The sequence below is a fragment of the Carya illinoinensis genome, chromosome 6 (genome assembly GCF_018687715.1).
Source record: "Carya illinoinensis cultivar Pawnee chromosome 6, C.illinoinensisPawnee_v1, whole genome shotgun sequence".
Classification (NCBI taxonomy): domain Eukaryota; kingdom Viridiplantae; phylum Streptophyta; class Magnoliopsida; order Fagales; family Juglandaceae; genus Carya; species Carya illinoinensis.
The window spans coordinates 32,395,379-32,419,618 of NC_056757.1; the positions used below are offsets into that span (position 1 = coordinate 32,395,379).

A 24,240-nucleotide genomic window follows, 5' to 3' on the forward strand; every position below is an offset into this window, starting at 1 on the left:
TATGATCAATAATACGTTTGGGGACAGAATTCACATGTACAAACAGGGTGATTGACTAAGAATTGATTCATATCTTTCACATCAATTTGAGAGAAAAAGTGACGGAGAGTTCAATTGATCAGGCGTACGTACAAGTTCAGTACAGTTGGCTGAAATATTATGTTTTCTGCAGCATTTTGTCCCAAAGCCAAATGTCCCACCCCCCACGTTCTTTGCAGTTTCTTGGAAGGAGCCTTGCCTGCTCCAGTTTCACCCTCCATTAATTCTTCTCCAGTGAAAATAATTCTGTATTAATCGATTCACTGTTAATGTATACAGCATGTGAGGAGCTAGATGACTACCATCAGATTCATCTAATGCCAAGACAAATTAGATATAATTTATGAACATTTTAAAAACATTGAAAAACTAAGGATTTTGATCAGATGTGTTCTCAGATGGCTCCAACCACGTGATTATAATCTTTTGATCAGTCTAAACAGGTTTAATTTTTATTAATCTCAAATATATATAGGCATCCATGCACAGCTACGAACGTATATATGTTGTCTTGTCTTGCAGACTTTGGACTATCATCATCACGTGGAATTATGATATAAATTTGTCCTGCTTAATTAATATAAATAATTCAGGAACGTCCCAAATAGTATTGACTTTATAGATCAAGCTTGCCAAACAGGCAGAGATATTGGTGCAATGTGACTGTCTTATACTCCCTTAATTTTATGTATATGTGATATGATAGAACAAGCACACCTAATTCCTTAAATATTTGTTAATTAATTGGTTTTTCTATAATTTTCCATGGATTTGCGAGCCAATCATGGTCAAGACAAAAAAATAAAGCAGCAATAATGGCACAAATATTCCAACCAAAATTAAAATGGCACATGCATGCAGCATATGTAGATCAAGATCATTTGAACAACCATTAACCTACACCATGCTTTCAATATTTATCAGAAAGTTCGCACTAGCATATATAGATTAACTTATAATCACTAGTACTTGAGTTTCCGCACTTGAATTTCGACATTATGTTTTTAGAAAATATTTATATATATAGAATAATTTTATATATATCGTGGAGTGCATAAGTATCATGCAAATATTTAAAAAAAAAGGTTTACTATTAAAAAATTAAAGGTATTGTATTTATTCACTTTTTTCAAAATGATTGCACAACACTTATACACTCACAACTGTAACTATCATTTATCCTACGATTTAGCAGCATATATGAATTGCTTAGAGATTATTAATAACCTGATCATCAAAAGGTGGATATATACTCTATTCTGATCAGAGCTAACTATATTGTAATTTGGGATTAGATCAAATTCGATCCAAACATATACGTACGGAAGGAAAAACAGCATTGTTATTGTGGATATTGCATGGATAAGATACAATAGTATTCATGGTACATATATATTATTCTTTTGTCTGTCATTAATTCATGTTTTGTTTTATTTTATCTTTTTTCCAGGTTGTATTTATGAGTGTTTCGTCGAATCGGTTGAACGACAAGGAAAGGATCAAGTTGTGAGGTCGATCGAGTAGGAGACTTGGGAAAGACATGATGCTGCATGCGGCCTGGCGGCTGCCGGCCTCCATACAAATTGTGAAAGGATACGTACCATGAGCTTGCTTGTCTTGTCGGGTACTGACTTCTAGCTCTTTCTTCGTCTCCTTTTCAACTTTTGCATGCGTTAATTCCTCTTTCCCCTACCCAAATCATAATATTACACCTGCATATGTATGTAGGCCTGTGCAAAATACTGGCTGGACCACACTACCCGCACAAACCGATTAGATCGAACCGCTAACATTGGGTTGAGTACATGTCGGTTTTGACAACCACCCAATCCGACCAATTTCAACGACACCCGACTCAAAACCATTACAATGAAACATGATTATATACTCACTCTTTTTTCTCTGAGTCGAATCAAATCGCGTTAAAGTATGAATTCTGAAAATATATTCGAAACTGATTACAAAGATATAACGTTTCTACATTTCAACAAAACTCACAAACGAAAAAGTTTAAGACAGTAGCAGAAGCTTACCCAAGGCAACAGAAGTCATTGTGGGGAAGACGAGGTACGTGACTATTGTTCCAGGCAATCAAACCAAGGTCGACGACGACGACAAAAATTCTAAAGGAAAGACGGTGTTATGGCGAGAGAGGAACAAGCCGGTGGTTGGCTGACATGGAGGAGGCACGACTAACCTGGGTGGTGCAGTGAAACTGTCGTTGATCTGCATGGCCAAGTAACAGAGACATAGAGAGAGAGGTCAGCGACAGCGATAAAAATTATAGAGGAAAGACGGTGTTATGTCGAGAGGGAAACAAGCCGGTGGTTGGCCGACATGGAGGAGGCACGGCTGACTTGGGTGGTGCGGCGAAACTGTCATTAATATGCATGGCCAAGTAACAAAGAGAGAGAGAGAGAGAGAGAGAGAGAGAGAGAGAGAGAGAGAGAGAGAGAGAGAGAGAGAGAGAGAGAGAGAGAGAGAGAGAGAGAGAGTGAATGAGTGATCATGAGAGAGAGAACAGAAAAAGAGAGATCAAAATGGTTTTTTAGGGGAATGTCAAGTCATACGGGTTCGACCCGATTTCATTTTATTCAGGTCAAGTCAATTCGTCCTATTGGCTTGTATGCTCCTTTTCAAGTAGGGTCGGACCCAAACCCGATTTGGGCTGGTTGGGTTGCAGGCCTATATGTATGTATGCATGCATGCATTCATTTGAGCAGTTTTCCACAGTTTAGATTTCCCCTATCTGATGCTCAGCGAGTAGGATGATGTTATAGTCAGGCAATCCTTTTTTGCTCGTGAAAAGAAAATAAAAGAAAATGGGTCACCAAATTCAAGCTAATTATAAGTTGTAGGATTCCTAGGCATGTATAAACTCGAATGATGTGTCCAGCTGCTTGTTAGTAATTAATGCTTTATCTTCTGATCTGCTAAAAACTAATTATACATTATCACATGAATTTCTCTCTTTGACCGACTGACTACTTGAATGTCGACATGATCTTGCACAATATTTTTTCTGTTTCCATTGGGAGTGCCCGACGATATAATAGCATGCAGTTAGGAAAGCTTGCTTCTTGAATGTGGGAATCAGAGATGGCCGGGAGGGCCCAATGTGCAATATTTCCAGCCTGGTCTTCAGCCCAATCTACGCTTGTCTAGTCCAAGTCCGGCAGGGTGAGTATAAATTAGCAAGAGTAATTATTAGATAATTTCAAATTAAAATGGCATATAGCTTTGGGGATGTGTGTGGAACTCCGAGCTCCTCAAAAAGCTTCATCTCCAAAAGGGTGTAATGTGTATGATGAGTAAGATGCTCATTACATCTAAATCATTCTTTTCCATCCTTATCTTCCAATTAATAGTGCAATCAACTTTAACATCTATCTGTATTATTTTCTTTACAACACACTTCGGTGCAGCTCCCTTTTGTTCCAAAGTGCACAAAAGTTTGTCTTTTGTTCCATTGAGTTTTGAAATTATATTCGACCGTTGATTTTTTATTCTCCATCATCATAACGATCGAATATCATGCTAGCTTGGTTGATGTAGTCTGTAGCATTAATAGCATTACACCTTTGGAAGGAAAACATTCAAACCATTATCTTATTTTCTATTATGTCCGTCACGTCAGCTAATTACATTATACATAAAATTTTTCTATTTAAAGACGTCAAAAGAAATAAAGGATGACCACTTTCACTTTCTGAAGTCTTTTTATATTATTATTATTGGAGGAGGTGCACCGTGCACTGTTAAAAAAGGAGTAGAAAACGAATTCTCATCGCTCATGTACTGTGGGATCTTTGTGAGATCGAGTATGCGTGAATGTCGTTTATGGGATCCACCAAGATTGCAGCAACTTTACATTCAATTTACGCACTAATTAAGGCGAAATTGCATCGCCGTGTCCAACAAATCACCATAATACAGAGTGGTTAGTGTCATCCATCTCATTCATTTGACAACTAATGCAAGTAACTGGAGATCGTGGGCTGTACTCAATTAACAATCAAAAAGAAATTTCTTTTTTTTTTTTTTACTATATATCACACTGTCATCTTACTTTTATTTCATTATATCAGATGTGACATATTTATTATTATTAAATAATAAAAATTTATCTAATAAAAAATATTAATGATAAATATGTCATATCTTATATAATAGAATGAAAATAAATAAGTAATATTGTGTATAAATTTTTTTTTTTTTATTAAATATGATAGGGTTATAACTTATGTTGAGATGAAAGTTCCGACCAAAAAGAAATTTTTTTTTCTTCGTATATATTACATTCTCATTTTATTATATATGATATGGTACATTTATCACCGTTAGATAATAAAAATTTATCTAATAAAAAATATTAAATAATAATAAATATGTCATATCTTACATAATAAAATAAAAATAAATCAATAGTGTAATGTATAAAATTTATTTATTTATTTTTATAGGGTTGTTACTTATGTTGAGACGAAACCTACAATCTAAAGATCGAGTGGGCTCAAAATCTTGACTCTAGACGCAAGAAATAGACCATTTGAGTATTAACCACTCAATTGCTTTTTAATTGGTTTTGCATTTTTAAAGTTTGCATGTCAAGTTTTGTGTTAAAGAATAAGATAAAAAGGATAAAAAGTAGATATTCTTTCTCCTCGGTAAGGAAACTTTATACGTTATATTTTCATTTTATTTTCATTTCACCGTGACAAAATTATATTGTCCCGTCAACTTTTAAAATTTTTTAAAAAATATTTAAAAAATAATTCAAAAAATCAAAAGTGATAAAAATGCCACATTTTATATAATGAAATAAAAATAAGATATTAATATAATATATAGCATCGCTCTAAAATACCAACCAAATATCCAAAAATGATTCATTTCCAAAAGACAAAAAATCATTTAAACACATTTTACCAATTTTTCTCATTGTACGTTTCGGAAAAGGCTCGGGTTAATTATGTTATTTGCAGATAGATTTTTTTTCCAAGCATTGGTTATAATTATATAAAAATAAGAAAATATTTTAGCCACAAAGAAAATACATAAAAATAAATTCATAAACTGATATAATTTGATGTGGTACGTCAGATTATAAAGTCATTTTTATTATAAAGTAAATCTAACAGATTATATAAAATCATGTTAATTTATAAATTTATTTTGTATAACCTGTTCGTATCTGTAACAATTCTCTTAAAAATAATATAAATTTTGTTACATCTCTACAATTAATCCTGCAATGGGTCATCCCAAGTGTTCAAGAGACATAATTAGATAATAGCAACCCTTCTTGATTACCTTCCACCGATTCAATTTGAGCTGACTCAGTATAATGCCTAAGCTTTGATTGATGAGAACTGATTAAGACAAAAAAAAAAATTACATAAAAACAAATCTATTAACTGATGTGACTTCATGTGATTCGTTAGATTTATTTTATATTAAAAGTAACTTAACAATCTAACGTACTGTATTAAATTATATCAATTTATAAATTTAATTTTATATAATTTTTTTGTGAATAAAATATTTCTCTTTATTTATATACGAACCCCTAATGCATAACCCAACTAAATAATTTATACTATTAATAAATTCTAATATCAGTTGATATTTATTTCAGCAGATTGATTTTTCAGAAGGCGCGCAAAGCAACGGCCTGGATTCACCCAAGAAGTTAAGATGGCTCCGGATTTCCACGTGGCAGCACCTCTGAAAGTCTTCCAGACTCGAGGACCGGGATGAGTTACTAGACACGACTCGGATGACCTCCTCGAAGAGCGACTCGTCGCACGGGATCGCTAGAGGGCCTTGGTTCGAGAACCCGTACTCCTCCTCTGCCTGCACGAGAAGCCTCTTAAAGATCGGGTGGTTCAGGTGCGTCGCGCGTACGATGAATCTCTTGCAGCTGCTCCCCACGCAGACCGCCACGTGTCCAGCCGGAACATCGGACGGCGCACGTGAGGCCGTGATGAGCGACTTCTCGCGCCAGCCCTGGAGCATCTGTCGGATCCTGACAATGCGGCGGATGCTGTTGCATTTTCCCATCCCCCGGAACATTTTCTCTGGAAAGTGAAGGAATATAGGGGGTTAAAGTGAGTGTGAGAAAGACGATGCAGTGCTTAGAGCGACTTGGTTGGAGCTCGTTGAGAATTTCCTGAGGAAACTGTTAGCAGAAGGGTATTTATACATGGTTTCAACTTTCAGGAGGGGAAGAGTAGCCTTAAATTTGGAGATAATCACAAGATTATGTCCATTGCTTGTTTAAAATAATATACTTTTAAGTGCATGTTGTATTATTATTGTTGGGAGATGTTCCAAAAATTGTAGTGGGATGTTGCATTAAACAAATGTCTATTTCATCGATTAGTGTCATTTAGTTTGAGATAAATATTTTTGATACAATTGATATGATTTGGGTAGATTGTCTGTCCTTTGCAATGGAAAAGCCCACATGGTACCAGAGCTCACTCTAAAAACTACTTGCGTCAACCTAACTCAAAGCTTTTCTGTATCATTTTCATGGATTCGTTACATCAGCTCTGATAATTTTCATGAAAAGAAGTGAGCATTTAAGATATGGAGAAAGTGAGCATATACAGTAAATTTGGTGAGGGAGAAAGATGGAGACCATAGACATGTTTCAAGTTTTTCTATCCTTTTTCTGAAACATATACATCTTCAACACTTGAAACTCCCAAACAAGGGTTTAGCAGAACAGAACAAGGCTATAACAGCAAGTAAAGTTCAAAAGTTAAAGCTGAAAGGAACAGATGCAGTCCATATTTTTTGTGTTCTGCTATTTCCGATCCCTTGATTTCCTGTCTCCCTGTAATCTTATTAACATAGTACTGTGGATTAAAATAGAAAATAATGAAGGATATAAGGAATTTATACTGGGACCTGCTCAAGGAGTGATTAGATGGGCCAATATATATGGATCTAAGCATGTTTTGGGAATCAAGAAGTCTTTGCAGTCCTATTATGGAGGAAGTATTTTATATTGAACTTAAGCCAAGTGAAAGGGAATCAAAATCATGTGTCTTCTGGAACAGGGAATCAAAATCTTTTGGTTCACTGCACTACCCAATTCTGTGTCTACCACTAATTGAGGCACATAACCACTCCCAAAATCATTAGGAATAAACTTGTGATAGGTTGGTTTTGCTTAAAATTTAGTCCATTCGAGGGTTTAAACTCCAATTATAGCTCTCACTCTTTTGGTTGAAAGAGTCGATCTAGCATTTTGATCGAGTATCATGACCTTCTTCTAATCCCTTCCACTCTTTTGTATTTATGAGTTCTTCACCCAAAAAGTTCGATCTTATTTCATGTTACAGTTCACTTTTGAGGTGAGCAAGCCACGGTAGTTTTGTCCGTACAACTCAAGACAGAAAACAAAAATAACTTTCTATAAGAACAATCAGAACACAAAAGATCCCCCCCTCCAAAAGCCAAAGTTCTCGACTGCATCTCAAATAAGCAAAGCTTTGCTTCTCCAATCTTAGGCCAGTTCTCATTTCTTTGCGAGTGAGAAAATTGTTTATGTAGTTATAATACCAGTTAAGGATGCAAGTTAAAACAAGAGAGTTCGGACTGAAAATCACCCCCTTAGCCAGTGGTTCATGGTGATACTATTGGACCCTCAGAGCCTAAAAAATTTGAAGATTCTTTACCTAAAAAAAAAAACGATAGCCCAAGTTTATTAATAACCCTTACTTTTTAGAGAGGAAAACTGTAATCCTGGGGTTACAGATTTCCATAACAATAAAATAAATAATCAAAACCCAGGCCTCAAAAAATTAATAAACTCCAAACCACAATACAAAAAGAAAAATTCTACAAAAATCAAAGAGTCAAAAACAAAAAACCAAAAAACAAACCAAATCAGATGAGCCGCAGCTCGTCAGCAGGTAATCATGAACGGTTCCCATTTCATTAGTAGTGAGAATTCTGGATATAGTCCATGCTATGATGCGCGCGATCTTGTTGCGGACTATTACTATCCGAGTCATCTACATTCCAAACCTGCAAAAATGTTCCTCATCTCTATGCCCCAAGTAACTAGGTAAGCATCACAAATACCTGGACTCGGGAGGAACTAGAAAATCTAGACTACGCTGAGGTCCACCCCTGCCATGGCTACTTTATTTCCACCTAACTACGTTTAAGGAAGAGGCCCAAGTTGTTCTTCCCATCAGCAGTCTCTTCGGCCTAATAGGTAGGAGGCCTAAGTGTAATATTATCCCTTGATTCCCAACCAGCATTAACCCAGCACCTCCGAAGAACTCTGACGTTCGTATTACGTATATCTCAAGCCAAGATTCATTTGCAACTACAGAATGGACACTCTTCGTATTGAGAAGTTGCCTGGTTTTGTTATCGTTATTAAGCCAATAGAGTAGGGAATTAATATTCTTAAGCCAATTACCAATAAGAAGAGAGTCAAGGTATTTTATGGAGATGAAAGTGAAACTACTAGCAGTAGTACTCGGAAACTTAGCAAGTCCTGTAATTCCCCTCTCCATGAACATTAGGACAAACCTGCAAGACAACCGAAACTTGGTAACACAATCATAGCCATGGATACATCCTCCATGAACTAGGTGCCACGGCTTAAATGCTCACAGCCTTCACGCTGTTCTTCGTGAGGAACATTGAAGGTCATAAACGGTTGGTGATCCCTTCTAGCCAGGACATTGTTTTGTGAGAACATTTCCTGTTATCAATTCAACATGTCCATCTTCATCTTATCCTATGAAGAATCAAATGTTTAATTTCATATTCCCTTCTAAGAGTAGGAGGAAGGGCAAACAATGCACGTTGTGGCAGAACTCCAGGCATCTCATTTGATTCCAAGAGAATGGAGTTCATTTTTTCTTTCAAAAATAAGGGAACCCACTCCCTCAAATAGAATGACCAGTTGCGTCCTTTTATAATTATAGTAAACAACAGTCCTTAGCTGGCTCACAAAATTCAGCAATGAAATGTTCTCAAATCGGTGCATTAGATCAGAACAGATACCCACAGCTCTACTTGCTTCACGAGAGCACAAAATTACAGCTTCTGTTACTGGTGTGACATTACACAGATTTGGGTAAATTGCAATCAAGAAGCCTAATGAATTCAATCTAGGCATTCCCCAATCCAAACGAAAAACTTTCATCAATTTCATCTTTTTAGAGTAAAGTATGATGGCACCTAGGGTACAAGGTATACAACAAATCCATCTATAAGTTTATTCTGAGTTTCTTTTGTCGAAAATAAGCAGTTGAAACCACATATCGACCTAGAATTATTATCAGATTCAGCTTCATCCCAAAGATCATTAAGACAACAAATGCCAAGAGGGTAAAGGCATATCAAACACTGCAGAAATCATACAATAGGAATTCAGAGCCAAAAATGATAATTAATCAAAACAAATGGAAGATACAATCATCTAAGATTTTCCCCCATGGTTCGCAGAAGTAAAAACAGAAATGTCATGAAAATTGGGGGCGACCATGTAAAGAGATCTCAGAGAAAACAATGGCTCATGGGAAACTTCAGCAGCTATAGGCCGGGTATCAGAATCCAAAATGCTTCAAAGCAAAGATGAAAAAATGGGTACAATCAATCATTATTTATTATTTCTATTCCAAACAGAAGACATGCCAAAATAGCGTCGTTAATGGGAGCCTATTCCCATCAGTGAAGAGCCTTTACTTCAGCTTTCTTGTGAGAATTAGCCTTTGCCTGAAGATGGAAAAAAAAACCTTTCATGAGCGAATCTCAGCAGTGCATGATTAAAAGAATGAACTTTCAAATATGTATGTCAATCTGACATTTACTGCCTGAGCTCTAAATTCCAAAACTAAGAAATTTTATGCAAATGAAAAATGAATTTTTGCAATCCAATCGAACATTAGTAATTTTTGCATAAATAAGTAACGATTGGAAGTACCTTTAGGTACTTGAGCTTAAGGCTACCGTAAACGAGTCCAATAGAGAAAGCCGAAGCACGAGCCACCTATTAAGAAAAATCCCAAAAACCCACGGATTTTACAAAGCTTCGAGATATGAAGTTTTGACATTTTCATTTTTTCTTACTTGGGAACCAAACAGAGAAAGAGAGAAACCAGATTACCAAAGCGAGGGTGCTGGTTCCGGAATAAGGTCCAGGAGGCGGCGCCATCGGAAGTTTCTTCTTATTCTTCGGATCTGTGCGTGCGAGCGAGAGAAAAATCAAAACAGACGGGAGCCTGCAAAAGTTCCAAGGGCCAATAAATTAAAGCACGAAACGACGACCTCTTTTTCTTCAGTCCTAAACGACGTTAAACTTTCAGCCGTTTTCTCTCGAAACAACACTTTTTTAACTAAAATAAAATGTTAACATCTCTTACACTTTTCGGCAATTAAATAATCTTAGAATGACAAATAATAATACAATTATCAATTATGAACATTTGAAATTAGTGCTTTAAAATATAATTAATTAATTAATTATTAACCATCACCTTAAAATACCATTTTTAATGCAATCCTTTATAATAGGTAAATGAATTACATTCAAAAGTGCGCTCTTGATTCTGGTCCCTTCCTTACTAAGGGTACTGGCAATAGTTTATATATCTTCATCTTCAAAATCACATTTTTTGAAGATTAATTTTGAAGATGAAAAAAAAATTCTACATTAAATTATGTATTTTTTTACCAAATAATAAAAAATTATTATTATATTTTTTTTCCTAAAATCTAGATAGTCCAATAAATTCAAGTCAAATTTAATATCCAAGTCCAATAAATTCAATCTACCATATATATATTCAGCAACATAGAAAAATCCACACATACTCTATGTGTGGTCTAATTTCATAGAAATTCATAACTTAGACAAGGAAAAATAATAAAAATAATGTTTGAAGAAGGAAAAAGACATTTTCAAAGATAAATAATAACTATTCATAGTTATTTAAAATTATAGATATAGATAAGCTAATGTAGATGATTTTAAAGGAAGTTTATTCAAATTTGAGAATAAAGATAAAGATAGATAAGTCATTGTTAGTGCTCTAAGGGGTCTGATTATGACTGATAAATTGAGTCTTACTTATATGAGAATTTGATTTAAAAAGATGTGTTTTTTTTTTTGTTATTTGTTCATTTCATTTGTTGATTTTTGTTTTCACGGTATTCCTCTTCTAAAAATGAGACTTCAATAAAATTAAAAAGATGTGTTTTTTATTGTTATTTATTGATTTCATTTGTTGATTTTTATTTTCACAGTATTTATATGCCAAAAGCGAGGCTTCAATAAAATTAGGAGCTTAGTTCTCCTGTTTTTTTTTTTCAAAAAAAAAATAAAAAATTACAATCAAAAGATATTGCAGAAACCATCCGAAGAAGGAACAACATGTACATCAAACAAAGGTTGTCTAAAGGATCTTTGTTGTTTTGCTACGGTTGACGCATTCCATTGAAATTTAGATTCTCTCTCATTTTATCTTTCTTGAAAGAAGGATTGATGTTAATGTAGCATGTCGGAATACGGACCAGATACCAGATTCGAAGGTTGCAAGTGGGTGCCTGACCCACATAAACACATTCATTGGAGAATAGTAACGTATGGAACAGGGTAAGACAAGGACAGGCTGTGGTAGTAATGGTATATCTTTTGGTGTCTTTGAGGTTGTGGTGTAGTCCTGTATCTCCTTTATCGTCCCTATGTTTGTTACCCATTTCTCTTGGAGCGTGGGATTTTAGGACTCACTTTCAAAACCCAAAAACGGGTACGTAATCCAGCACCTTTCGCCCGACTGGCACCTCCTCCCGTTCTGTGGGGACGATGGAAAGCCTTGATACTTTGGGTTCCACCACCATTGACATGAGGACCCCACTTAAAATATTACTTCGAAAGGGATAGAAAAGAAAAGAGAAAAAAAAATAGAAAGGAAAGAAAAGTTTAAGAAATATTTTGGATGACGTGGCCCTCCCAAAGGAATTCCAACTCTTCCTTACCCTATAGCCATTAGCCAGCCGTGTGGAAAGAGTTGGAGAGTAGATTTTTCCACAAGTTGTCCCACTTGCTCCGTCGGCCCAAGCACGGGGTATCGAATTTCAATGTCTTCTCGCAAGTCCCATCCGCCAACCAAATAGCGTAGCATGACATTATTGACTCAAAAGTACATTTGGTAGCTATTGTTATATGATATGCACCGCCCAATTGACTTAACCGTATTCCCAACTTAACTTTAAGGTTGTTCTTAAAAAAAAAAGAAAAACTTGACTTTGAGACTGCCCAAATTGCAGAATAAAAGAGGATATTTTTCTAAAATATCTAACAAAAATATGATTCATTTAAAATATAATTATAAAAATAATTGTATTTATTCTTTTCTAAAACAAAATGTCGCTTTAGTTCTTCGATAGGAATGTGAAATATTAAAAGCAAAGCAAACGTCCCCACTCATCCAAACATGTCATGTAACATGCATCCAAACGTGGGGATGGGCAAAGTGTTCATTACATTGACCGCCTCCTTATCGTCCTAAAGTCATGGACCAGCCGACTAGCCATGAAAAGGAAAAAAGAAATTGGATGCATCAATTCTAACCCAGTAGTCAGATATATGGAAAACGACATCATCAGAGCCTCTATAGCCTTCTACAATTAGAAATTATCATTGGCTGCTAACAAAACCAAATAATCCCCGGATTTTGAGGGAAAATATTATGTTGTCTAGTTTTGGATTTTGATCTTTAGAGTATTTTTGGGATAATTTAGGAAATAATATATACGAATTATGAAATAAAGTTAAATATAATCAAAATACATTGTAACGTAATCACTTTTTTTTGTTTCCCTCGGAGTCTAGAATGAGACGACCCAGTCCTTGTTACCTTTAAAAACCTCTCGCTGCTTCAAACTCTCTTTATTCCTTCCTCTTCCTCTTCAAGCTCTTTCACTCTCTTCCATGGCCGCCACCAATCTCACCCCCGTCTCTTCTTATCTCGCTAAACCCACTCCTCTCCCCCTGAACCAACCCCATACCCATATTTCTCTATCCTCCAAAGTCCTCCCAAAATCTTCCTTCCCTCACAAACCTTGCTTTTCCCACTACCCCACCTCTTCTCACACCCACAAAACCCCTCTCTCAGCTTCATCCAAAAACCCTCTATCCGACCTTTTCCCCTCAAAAAAACAATGCCCGGAAGATCATTCTCTGGATTTCGACGATGACGATAAGCCCCGCGAAGAGTGCGGAGTCGTCGGAATATTCGGCGACTCGGAGGCATCCCGGCTCTGTTACTTGGCTCTCCACGCGCTGCAGCACCGTGGCCAGGAAGGCGCCGGCATCGTTGCCGTTAAAGACGACGTGCTCCAATCGGTTACAGGAATGGGATTAGTCTCCGAAGTGTTCAACGAGTCGAAACTCGATCGCTTGCCCGGCGATTTGGCTATTGGACACGTGCGGTACTCGACTGCGGGTTCTTCTATGCTGAAGAACGTGCAGCCCTTTGTTGCAGGGTACAGGTTTGGCTCTGTTGGGGTAGCCCACAACGGTAATTTGGTGAATTATCGTTCGCTACGGGCTAAGCTCGAAGAGAATGGTTCAATTTTCAATACTAGCTCTGATACAGAGGTTGTGCTTCATCTTATTGCTATTTCAAAAGAAAGGCCTTTTGTTATGAGAATTGTGGATGCATGCGAGAAGCTTGAGGGGGCTTATTCAATGGTGTTCTTGACCGAGGACAAGCTGGTCGCGGTGCGAGACCCGTTTGGGTTTAGGCCTTTGGTTATGGGAAGGAGGAGCAACGGTGCTGTGGTGTTTGCCTCGGAAACTTGTGCTCTTGATTTGATTGAAGCCACGTACGAGAGGGAGGTCTTTCCTGGTGAAGTTTTGGTGGTTGAAAAAAGTGGGATTCATTCACTTTGCCTAATGCCTCATCGTCAACCAAAACAATGTATCTTTGAGCATATATACTTTGCTTTGCCCAATTCGGTGGTTTTCGGGCGGTCTGTTTACGAGTCACGCCACAGGTTTGGAGAGATACTTGCAACTGAATCCCCCGTTGATTGTGATGTTGTGATAGCAGTGCCGGATTCTGGGGTAGTGGCTGCGCTTGGTTATGCTGCAAAAGCTGGGGTGCCATTTCAGCAGGGGTTAATAAGGTCACACTATGTTGGGAGGACTTTCATTGAACCATCTCAGAAGATAAGGGACTTTGGTGTGAAGCTTAAGTTGTCACCGGTGCGAGCAGTGTTGGAGGGAAAGAGGGTTGTGGTTGTCGATGACTCGATTGTGAGGGGAACAACTTCTTCCAAGATTGTTAGGTTGTTAAAGGAGGCAGGAGCTAAGGAAGTTCACATGAGGATTGCAAGTCCACCCATTATCGGTTCTTGCTATTATGGAGTGGATACACCTAGTTCTGAGGAGTTGATTTCTAATAGGATGAGCGTAGAGGAGATTAGGGAGTTTATTGGGTCAGATTCGCTTGCTTTTCTGCCATTAGATAGATTGAAGAAGTTGTTGAGTAATGATTCTCCCAATTATTGTTATGCTTGCTTCTCTGGAAAGTATCCTGTTGAACCTAGAGAACTTAAGGTGAAAAGGGTTGGTGATTTTGTCAATGATGGCATAAATGGGAGTTTAGATTCCATTGATGGAGGTTGGGTTCAAGCAAAACCCAAAACAGAATTGGAGGTTAGTGGTGCCTAATGCCCGTCATACACGGATGGTTGTGTTGCTTTCGATTTGTCGGCTTTATCGTATAAGACCTTTTTTTAATGATCTAAATGCAGCTGTATCTGCATCCTCAAATGAATTCGGATTCTTAAAGCTATAATGCTTGTACAATTTTGTTAGTCGTAGTATTTAGTATTTGTGATGATGGACAATGATCTGTGAGCAACTGCATTGTCTTGTTATATCCAAGGTCAAGTCTTGTGTATCAAGGTCTGCTCTGATATCTGGACTGAGTATTTACCATTGCTTCCTGGCTCTCTTCCCACTACCATTTTTCCCCTTTGCTACATAACGTATTCAGCATTTTTCCATGGATGAATTGCTTGATGTGAGTTGAACAAATTCTCTGATTCTTTCCAAATCGTGCACCATGAAAGTTATTGATGTTGTATTAAATGTGAAAATACCTTCCATGCCTACTGAGGATGCCTACTGAGGATGCTTCAAAAAACAAAGATCCTACCAAAGTAAATAATTCCAAGTTTCCACAGAACAAGACAAATCGATCCTTAATTAATAATTCCAATTTTCGATGTGTCAGCATGTGCAAGATAACCCAATTGACCTCTTAAAGTCACCCAAAATAACAGAAGAAATCTAATAGGGTACAGCTGATAGCCTGATAATATATATATATATATATATATATATATCAACCTCAAGAAGGTTTCAATGTTATTAATTATAATAAAAAACATGATATGAAAATTTCACGTTATTGTCTTCTGAGAAAGTTACAAATGTTGTCGCATGACCAATGCACAGCTCCAACATTTGGGTGATCAGCTGGCAAAACCAACTTTGAAAATTATAGTACGGACGTCAATCCGTGATCTCTTTGCCACGCACCTCGGAAAGATCATTGGCGTTAAATGGGCAAGTCAAAGAAAGACTTTTTAGTGCGACTGCTGGCCATGGCAGCATCAACAAACTGCAGAGTCGGCCATTTTCTGCCCGACACAAGCATTATAGGTTTTATGATTTATGCTTTTGTTTGGCATAAATTACATTAATTACCGTTCATGAAGAGAACGAGAAGATGGGGGGAAAAAAATTTGATAGAGATGTCAGAAGTGGGATTTGAACCCACGCCCTCTCACGAGGACCAGAACTTGAGTCTGGCGCCTTAGACCACTCGGCCATCCTGACTGACTGTCTGGTTATCTCCATCTTATATATTCATTAACACTTTCATAACAATTAAATATAATTTCTCACGAATGATATCATATTCTGTAAAATACTCGCAATGGTCACTCCGACTCACTCATCGCCTTGACTTTGATGAGTGAGGGCGAGGGACCATGTGTCGGTACAAAATCTTAGAATTCACGTACTCTTTGTAGAACAATGGGCTTTCTTATCTTTTCCCTTGTGTCCGCAACTCGTGGGCAATCTTTGTGCAATATCATTACTTTACCGAAACTTTCGCCTTAAATTTGTCAAATATCGAACTTTTCCTTCAGATTTACAGCTTAAGTGTAGAATTAAAAATGAAATACCAGATTTAACCCCAAAACATGTCCTAAAATCCACGCCTTGTTTGAATGCTAAAAATATCTCAGTTCATCTTAGAATAATAATGAATTAAGATATTTGAGTGGATTTTATGTTAAGGGTGTGGGGGTAAATTGAGATATATTTATAAAAAATTAAAAAAATAATAAATTTTATCAATAATTAATTTGTTATAATAATGAAATAATTATTTTATTTATATATTTTACTAAAAAAACACAAATAATATGACCCACTCCATAGTCCATACCACTTCAGATGAAAATATCTCTGATCAAAATATCTAAAATTAAAATATCTCAGATGATCTGAATTTATTTGTGAATAGTAATAAGTTAATATACTTAAGTGAATTTTATGTTAGTGTGGGGTATTTTGAGATATGTTTATAAAAAATTGAAAAAATAGTAGAACTCATTAATGATTAATTTGTTATAGTTATAAAATAATTATTTTATTTATATGTTTTGCTTAAAATACACAAATACTATGACCCACTTCATATGAAAATATTTGTGCGTGTTTAAATGTTGAGTATAGTCTAATATATAAAAATATCTCTAATCTTCTCAATTAATCTCAACTTTTTCCCATGGAGTAGTACTCCAAGAATGAATATTTTTATTTCTTTATTATTTGTTGTTAGGAGAAAACTGTTCCTTTTGACATTATGTTTAAAATATTTTTTTTTATTTTTTATTTTTATTACCACACGGAAGGAAATTTTGAAAAGGTTGAATTTAATTATCATAAATGAACGGCCAAGATTTGGCCGGTAAAAGCTTTCATCTGCAACCAAAGATAATGCGGTGAGCTTAACCACCGAGCAGAAGAAGAAGCAATCAAATATAAGTATCATTCTTACACAGGTGGAAGTGACTTAACTCTTCCAAAGTCATAAAAATACACGAAATTGTGCTCAATAATGTCTACACTCCAACATATCTACCAGAATTAAGCAAAAGATAAGAACATAAATTAGTGTTGGGATTTGTATCTGAATTCATACCATAGTCCGAGCTGGACAAGCATTACAGGTTGAATGAATGATTAACACACCTTGATTGAAGACGGTATATGAACGAATGAATGCATCTAGTAACTACTACCGGATATTAAACTATAGTGAGTGATAATGCGAAGGGCCAACCAATCAACAAACCCATATTTCACGTCCTATTGGAGGGAGTTGGGTTTCGAGGTGGTGTTCCTATTCTGGTTCTGTGACTGAGGTGGCTGCTGCTGCTGTTGCAACTGATGAATGTTGTGCTGGGTAGAAGAAGGCTGCTGCAACTGGAACATTTGAGTATTAACAGAAAGCTGTGGAACCATGCACTTTGAAGGGTTCTCCCCACTCAACTCTGTCGTAGCTAGCTTCAACCGTTGGACCTCGGTTGTTAAGGCGTCATTTAAAGCTATCCCATTATGCCACAAGCAACAAAAGTCACATCAGCAGCCCAATGTAGCACAAATGGTTCTGAGTTTTGGTGTTAACGTTGTGTGTTGAAAATTGAATAATGACATGAAATGTAGATGGGAACAGTCAATGGAGCATCAGAAAGAGAACTGATGGTATCACATGTTTAGTGATGTGTATCCTGGATATTTCTAGGTCAGTATCTTATACGTTCCTCCAACTGTAAGGTTGGGAACTGGAAATGAATTTTGAGGATATATGCAACTGACTAATTCATTCTTTGCAAACAAAAAGATTGTTTTACTAAGCCAATCAAGTTCCACATGCTCAAATGCTTTTACATGCATATGTTTCAAAATATTATTGCCATTATAGTGTTAGGAGAAAAAATGACACTAATTGCCTTGTTCAACGAATAAAATGTTTATGAATGCAGGCGAATGAAGTTGGTAGGGCCCTCGATCTTTGCATTTAAGTATCTATGGAGTTCATGAATCTAGTCCACATACAATTAGGTCAAGTTAGTTGTTTCTGCTTTCTAGCAGTAGGGGACCTGATGCCTCACAATTTGACATGGCCAGACTTTCTGTCTAGCTGAAGTGCCGCAAACTGATATATATAGCTGAAAAGAACCAAACAACTGAACAAAGCAATGCTCAAGTATAAGGCTCTCTTTTCCCATTATAGTGAAAGGAGCATCATACACCAACAATGAGTGAACAGTTCATATGTCTATCGAGTAATGAAGCATTAAGACCCATATAGGTGGTCAGCTTACAGTAACAATGCCAATTCATGATGAATGTATAATGATAAAGATATTTCTGCAAAATTAGAGAAAATAATACCCAAAATATAGGAGAGAAATCATAAGAAGCAATTAGTAATTATCCATAACTAATTAACTACTTCCTAAATAAACTTGAACATGCCAATAGTTGCACATTGTGAAATCTACCAACGAAATGGAAAAAAGCAAAATTAGAAGAGAAGATATGTACCATCACGAAGTTGTGCCTGTTGTTCCATTGCTTGGAGACGGAACTTCAATTCGTTATTCTGGTTCGATAGACCAACCGAATCTCTCTACACACAAAGTGAAGAAGACAAAGCAAAGCAATTTAGGAAATGGTTAATGACGGCATACAGAAACAAAATATCAGCAGTTCAAATCCCCACCTGTAATATGGTAAGCTGTGCAGACAATGTGGTAGCTTCTGTCTGTAGAGTCTGAACCTTATGTTCCAACTCTGAAATGTACCGCATCTTCCGTTCTTTGGAACGAGCAGCTGATTGACGATTTGCCAAAATCCTAATTTAGACAACCACTGAGGTTAATAGAATATATCTAAAAAGTTTCACACAACTTTTCTCAAAAAAGGGGAAACCAAGCACGGCCATTCATGCTTCTTGGTGATTTATTCTGATGAGTTTTATGAAGGATAGAGAATGTAATACCTTTTCGCACGCTTTGGGTCCATCGACGCAATATCAGCAAGTTTTTCATTTGCCATAATTTTTTTCAGTTCTGCCCCGCTAAACTCGCCATTTCCAAACTCCAAACTAAAGGCAGCCGAATTACCATCAACTGAATTGCTGGGTGACATTTGTCCAGGACGAGTTCCTGGTGAAGGTGGAAGTTTAGGTGACTCATCACCGAAGTGCAACTTCCCTATGAAGCTATCCATAGAAAGACTTCTGTAGTGTCTGGTAGTTGGGGCAATATCTCCCCCTGCACTCCTTTTTATCCCTTCCTTCCTCCCAGCTGAAGAGTTTAGTCCTGCCATCTGCATGTTGCCCCCACTTTCATTCACACTGCTTTCTGCTTCGTTATCACTGCTATCACCTCCATTAGTCTTTGTCCCACTTGCTCTACTATCCAAGTCCTCACGATTCTCATTTCCATTCTTGTAATCTGTTCCCGAAGAGTTCAATGCATCAAGGCTATCCAAATTCATATATGCAGAAAACAGATCGTCCACAACTTCCCCTTCTGATTTCCTCTCATCCATACCTTCGGTATTGATTTCACCACCTTTCCCCCAACTCGATTCCTTTTTAACAAGTTGAGCAGGCTCTCTTCCAGACACCGACCTCTCTAAACCACCCGCTGCTCTCAAAGGAACGAGGGGCGTTGAAGATTGCATTATACTAGAGAACCCAAATGGAATATCACTATTTGACCTTCTATGCGTTTTCCGAGGGGGTAAACCATCCCCAACCCGGGAAGTATCTCCCCTCGAATAAGGTGAGGGAGGCAACAAAGAACGCGATCCCGCATTCCGATCCTCCATTGACACATCACCCGGCACCGCATCAGAAATCGACGTGGATGAGGAGTCACGAAACACAGACGGGCTCAGGGGGGGCAATGAATCGAGCGAAAAGAACGACGGCTGTGACAAGGACCGCGAATGAGCGGGCCCCGGGCTAAAATTCTGAGAACCCGTCTGCTGGTTTACCGGCCGGGACACAGGGATCTGAGAATACGGCGAGATGGGTGGGATCTGATGGGGGTGTGAAGGCGGTATACCAATTCTTTTGGTACTATCTCCACTAAAATTTGGCTGAAAATGACGGGCACGGTTTACTGAAGGGCTCAATTGGCGTATATTGAGTTGATCCACTGATAAATGTGGCTTTAAAATGGAAGAAGAAGAAGTTCCAAATGAAGAATGAAGTCTTTGCATCGTATCACTATTAGCTTCTTCCGTGTCACCCATTTTGCTTCAAAGCTCACTCCTTTACTCTATGATAATTAAACTACCACTTGACAGAGTTCTTAAATCTTAACTCAAAGGTTTGTCTAAACCAAAACTCACTCGGTGACGCAAATTAAATTTCAACAATCTGCAAAATGAGTAAAAGCAAAGATTAAACAAACAAGAAGGGGAAACGCATCAGGATATTCAAAAGGTATAACCGCCAGAATTCTCTAAACAATACCTTCCGAGAAGGTGGCATTACAACAAGACGGCAAAAAATTGCCGGCCAACAAAAGTTAGCAGAGACAGAGATGGTGCGCGTTGGAGAATGGCACCTCTAAATGAGATTGTCCCCCACATTTAACTTAAGTCTGGCGGAAATGCCAAAGCCAGAGTCTCTGCGAAATAATTCACGCACTCTCTCTCTCTCTAGAAGAAAGAGAAGGAGAAGAACTCAAGAAAGCGCCTTCTTCGTGTCTCTCTCACTCTCTCTCTCTCTCTCTCTCTCAAACGACGATGACGCCGACGATGACTACGACACGGATTTCATGGCTGGCTACGCGTGAATTTAATAGGAATTTCATTTGGGCGGAATTTGCATTTCCTGCGCATTTCAATTTTATTCCGACCTCATCTCTCTCTCTCTCTCTCTCTCTCTCTCTCTCGTCAGCTTATATATTCTCTCTCAAAATTGGATATAAAAAATAATAAATTTAAAATTATTTCATAATTTAGAAATGGTAATTATAAGTATATAAATTTCGTATAATTATTTTAAATAAAATAAATAAATAAAAAATTTATATGAAAAGAAATTATTTTTTAATAATAATTTTTTATTCTTTTTTAAAATAACTACACAGTACTTATATATTCTATAATTATATATAACATTACTCTTTATAATTATATTTTTAATAAAATACAAATATATTTTATTGTCATTTTGGCTGCGTACTCCACTAATGTTTACTTTTATCTTTTTTGGTTTGTTCTTGTGATAATTAGGACTTTATTTTGTTTATTTCTATTTTTGTGCTTATATTCCATTAGTATTCGAGCATAAAACACGCACTCCTCCTGATCTTTCAAATCTTAATTATGATTTTCAAAATATTTTAAATAAAGATAAAAATGTTATTTTTAAAATTATATATAGAAAATATGAAATGTTATATATTCAAAAAAATACGGATAATTTTTAATTTTTAAAACTTTATGACCTTTCAATTTATTTAAATTTATCGTCATTTAACGCGGCTCAATAAAATAAAGTTATTTTATCGAAAATTATAGATATATAGTCTATTTGTATTATTGGTCTAGTTATTAATTATATAATTCTAATTTATTGCTACTTTTAACTTAAATACGTGGATGCATATAGCACAAGGGTGACATTAATGTAATTTTTTTATTCCTAAAAAATATATAATTTAAAAATAATGAATAAAAGAATTTAATTAGTGTAAAAATAATAAAACAAAATATTTTTTATTTATTTTAAAAATATAGTATGTGGGAATGCTGCCTAGCAAATAAGAGCTTTCAACATTGAAATTTATAGTTAGGAAAATGACATTTTATAAATATTATTAGTTTTGTTCTCTGTTTATATTAAAATATATATTATATCTATTTCATTAAAAATATATCATATTTATTTGATAAAAACATGTCATATTTTATTATCATACTTTTAAAAATATTAGATGGATGAGGATAACTAATATTTATCCCATCAATCTATATTTCACATTAAAGCATTAAACAAATTAAGAAATTAGCGATATAATTTAGTGAAATGAATCCCAAGTAACCATATCCATACAATACTTTTTCCAATATATTTTATAACTATATTTTAAAATAGAAATATTTTTATGAGACATTTTATAAAATACTTTTAATTTTTAAAATATAATTGTGTAAAATGTTGCGACAAATATTGCGAGTTTATCATTTTTCAATATGAAATCTCTATAAAAAATCTACTTTTAAATTATAAGTTAAAAAAAAAAAAATCAGAATGCACGAGACTTATGTATCAATCATTACTCTTACCTTTTTACCTTATACGTGCTATATCTAGCTCTAATTACTTTTAACATCTAAGACATAATTCTTAATATCCCATGATTTTAAATTGAAAATTTTGTTTGATAAGCTTTGTTCATGATGAATTCCTCCTTTGTATTTTTATTTTAATAACACTCCATATTATAATAAAAATTAAATTAAATTAAATTAAATCCTGAAATACGAAACCCTGATTAGGGGAAAAGACCGGGTCTAAAAGTGAAATCAACCAGAACGTGCAACTTTGGAAAACAACATCTTAAATTGGCATCTTACACACTCACCTAAAACCTTTTAAATATGGCACTTTTTGGGCAGTGATTTGGAAATCAGTCACTCTTTGCAGGGAAATAACTACACATTATCATGGGATTACCGTACAAAAGCTGCCAACCATGTCTGCCTTGGCTAAGGGGTTCAAGCATATAAAATAGAGTTTTATTTTATTTTATAATTTTTCTATTTTTTAATGATTAAAAAATTATTTTTTAATAATATTATGATTTTTTATTTTTAAAACATTTAAAAGTATTAAAATATACATATAAGAAAAAAAAAATCCTAATTAAAACTAACAGTAGCTCGCACGAGTTGAGAGCGGTGTGCAGTTTATTTAAAAAATAGTGAAGTGCATCGTTAAAAAATAAATTTTTTTTATATAAATTTCTGATTTATTTATTTTTTATAAATAGAATATACGGAACTTGCATATCTAAAAATTATAAACATAATTTCTTTTATTATAATTATTAAAAAAATAGTTAAAACACCATATTTCTCATCGTTGTATAACTCACTTCAATTATATATTAAGTTTATATATATATAAGCCATACAAATAGTCTTTTTCTATAACATGTATTGCACTTCAGTGAATTAGAGGACAATAATGTTTTTTTTTTTTTTTGGGTAGAAAAGGGCAATAATTTGATTTGATCAAGGTTATGGTCGGTACCATAATGGTATTTTGGCCTTTTTTCTAAGCTTGAAAATTTATAAAATTTTAAAATTATTCCAAAAGAAAAAACTAATTTAGAGTAAAAGTTTAGTGTCTTAAGAATTAAAGAGTGCTACAAAATATATTTCTTATAATATTTATGAATGTATATAGTAATATTAGTTTTCAATGGATATGTGGATAGCTTACACGTGGACATAAAAGCACCGTTTTTTATGACATCTTTTATGACATCCTCATGTTGACTTTAAGCACTGGGATCCACCGACCCAGACGGGGTCATAGGACCTTCTAAACACGTGGCAAATTTTTAGAGCACAACTAAAAAGGGAAGCTTATCTGCTACCGTAAAAGCACTTTTTAAGAGCAAACGAGTAAGTATGGCCCACGTTGTGCAGGACAAAAGCCCATTACACTAGGAAAGGGAAATGCGTTTTGTCCTTTCTTGGGGGCCCAATATACCAAACGACATCGTTACTTTATGTCTTGGCTATCTCTCTCTCATATTCTTATGTTGATTTCCATTTTGAAAAAAGCCAATGTGGAAGTTCAAATCTTATTATCTCCTTAACTAAATGGCACAAACTGAGCTTCATCCCCATAGTTGGCCCATTTTCGACATTGCCGATCAACTCAAAACCAGCGATATATATATATATATATATATTAATATATATATATGCACAGATATATTAACTATACAAATCTCCATCTTAAGAAATTGCATCAGCCTAGAGATTCAATATAGTGATAATTTGACATGTACTAACATTATGTTGAG

The 24,240-nt window shown here is 35.6% G+C and overlaps 4 protein-coding genes and 1 non-coding gene across 5 annotated transcripts; 1 reads left to right on the plus strand and 4 right to left on the minus strand.

Annotated features, from left to right (window-relative positions):
* Positions 1-5,616: 5,616 nt before the first annotated feature.
* LOC122314286 (auxin-induced protein 15A-like) lies at positions 5,617-6,242 on the minus strand. The gene has a single exon (XM_043129783.1). It carries the CDS (start codon positions 6,112-6,114, stop codon positions 5,674-5,676), a length of 441 nt encoding a protein of 146 aa, XP_042985717.1. The 5' UTR covers positions 6,115-6,242; the 3' UTR covers positions 5,617-5,673.
* Positions 6,243-9,446: 3,204 nt separating this feature from the next.
* Positions 9,447-10,344, minus strand: LOC122313011. Its single transcript, XM_043127697.1, has 3 exons — positions 10,184-10,344; positions 10,001-10,066; positions 9,447-9,792 (listed from the first exon to the last, which is right to left on the minus strand). The coding sequence occupies exons 1-3, from the start codon at positions 10,229-10,231 to the stop codon at positions 9,745-9,747; spliced, it is 162 nt and encodes a 53-aa protein (XP_042983631.1). The 5' UTR covers positions 10,232-10,344; the 3' UTR covers positions 9,447-9,744.
* Positions 10,345-12,890: 2,546 nt separating this feature from the next.
* On the plus strand, positions 12,891-15,027 carry LOC122314054 (amidophosphoribosyltransferase, chloroplastic-like). The gene has a single exon (XM_043129436.1). The coding sequence runs from the start codon at positions 13,010-13,012 to the stop codon at positions 14,753-14,755; it is 1,746 nt and encodes a 581-aa protein (XP_042985370.1). The 5' UTR covers positions 12,891-13,009; the 3' UTR covers positions 14,756-15,027.
* Positions 15,028-15,847: 820 nt separating this feature from the next.
* On the minus strand, positions 15,848-15,931 carry TRNAL-CAA. The gene has a single exon. It is a non-coding gene; the product is annotated as a tRNA-Leu (tRNA).
* A 1,171-nt stretch (positions 15,932-17,102) lies between these two features.
* On the minus strand, positions 17,103-20,961 carry LOC122313576 (bZIP transcription factor 29-like). The gene is made up of 5 exons (XM_043128689.1): positions 20,664-20,961; positions 19,176-20,567; positions 18,897-19,029; positions 18,719-18,803; positions 17,103-17,715 (listed from the first exon to the last, which is right to left on the minus strand). The coding sequence occupies exons 2-5, from the start codon at positions 20,438-20,440 to the stop codon at positions 17,477-17,479; spliced, it is 1,722 nt and encodes a 573-aa protein (XP_042984623.1). The 5' UTR covers positions 20,441-20,567; positions 20,664-20,961; the 3' UTR covers positions 17,103-17,476.
* Positions 20,962-24,240: the final 3,279 nt, after the last annotated feature.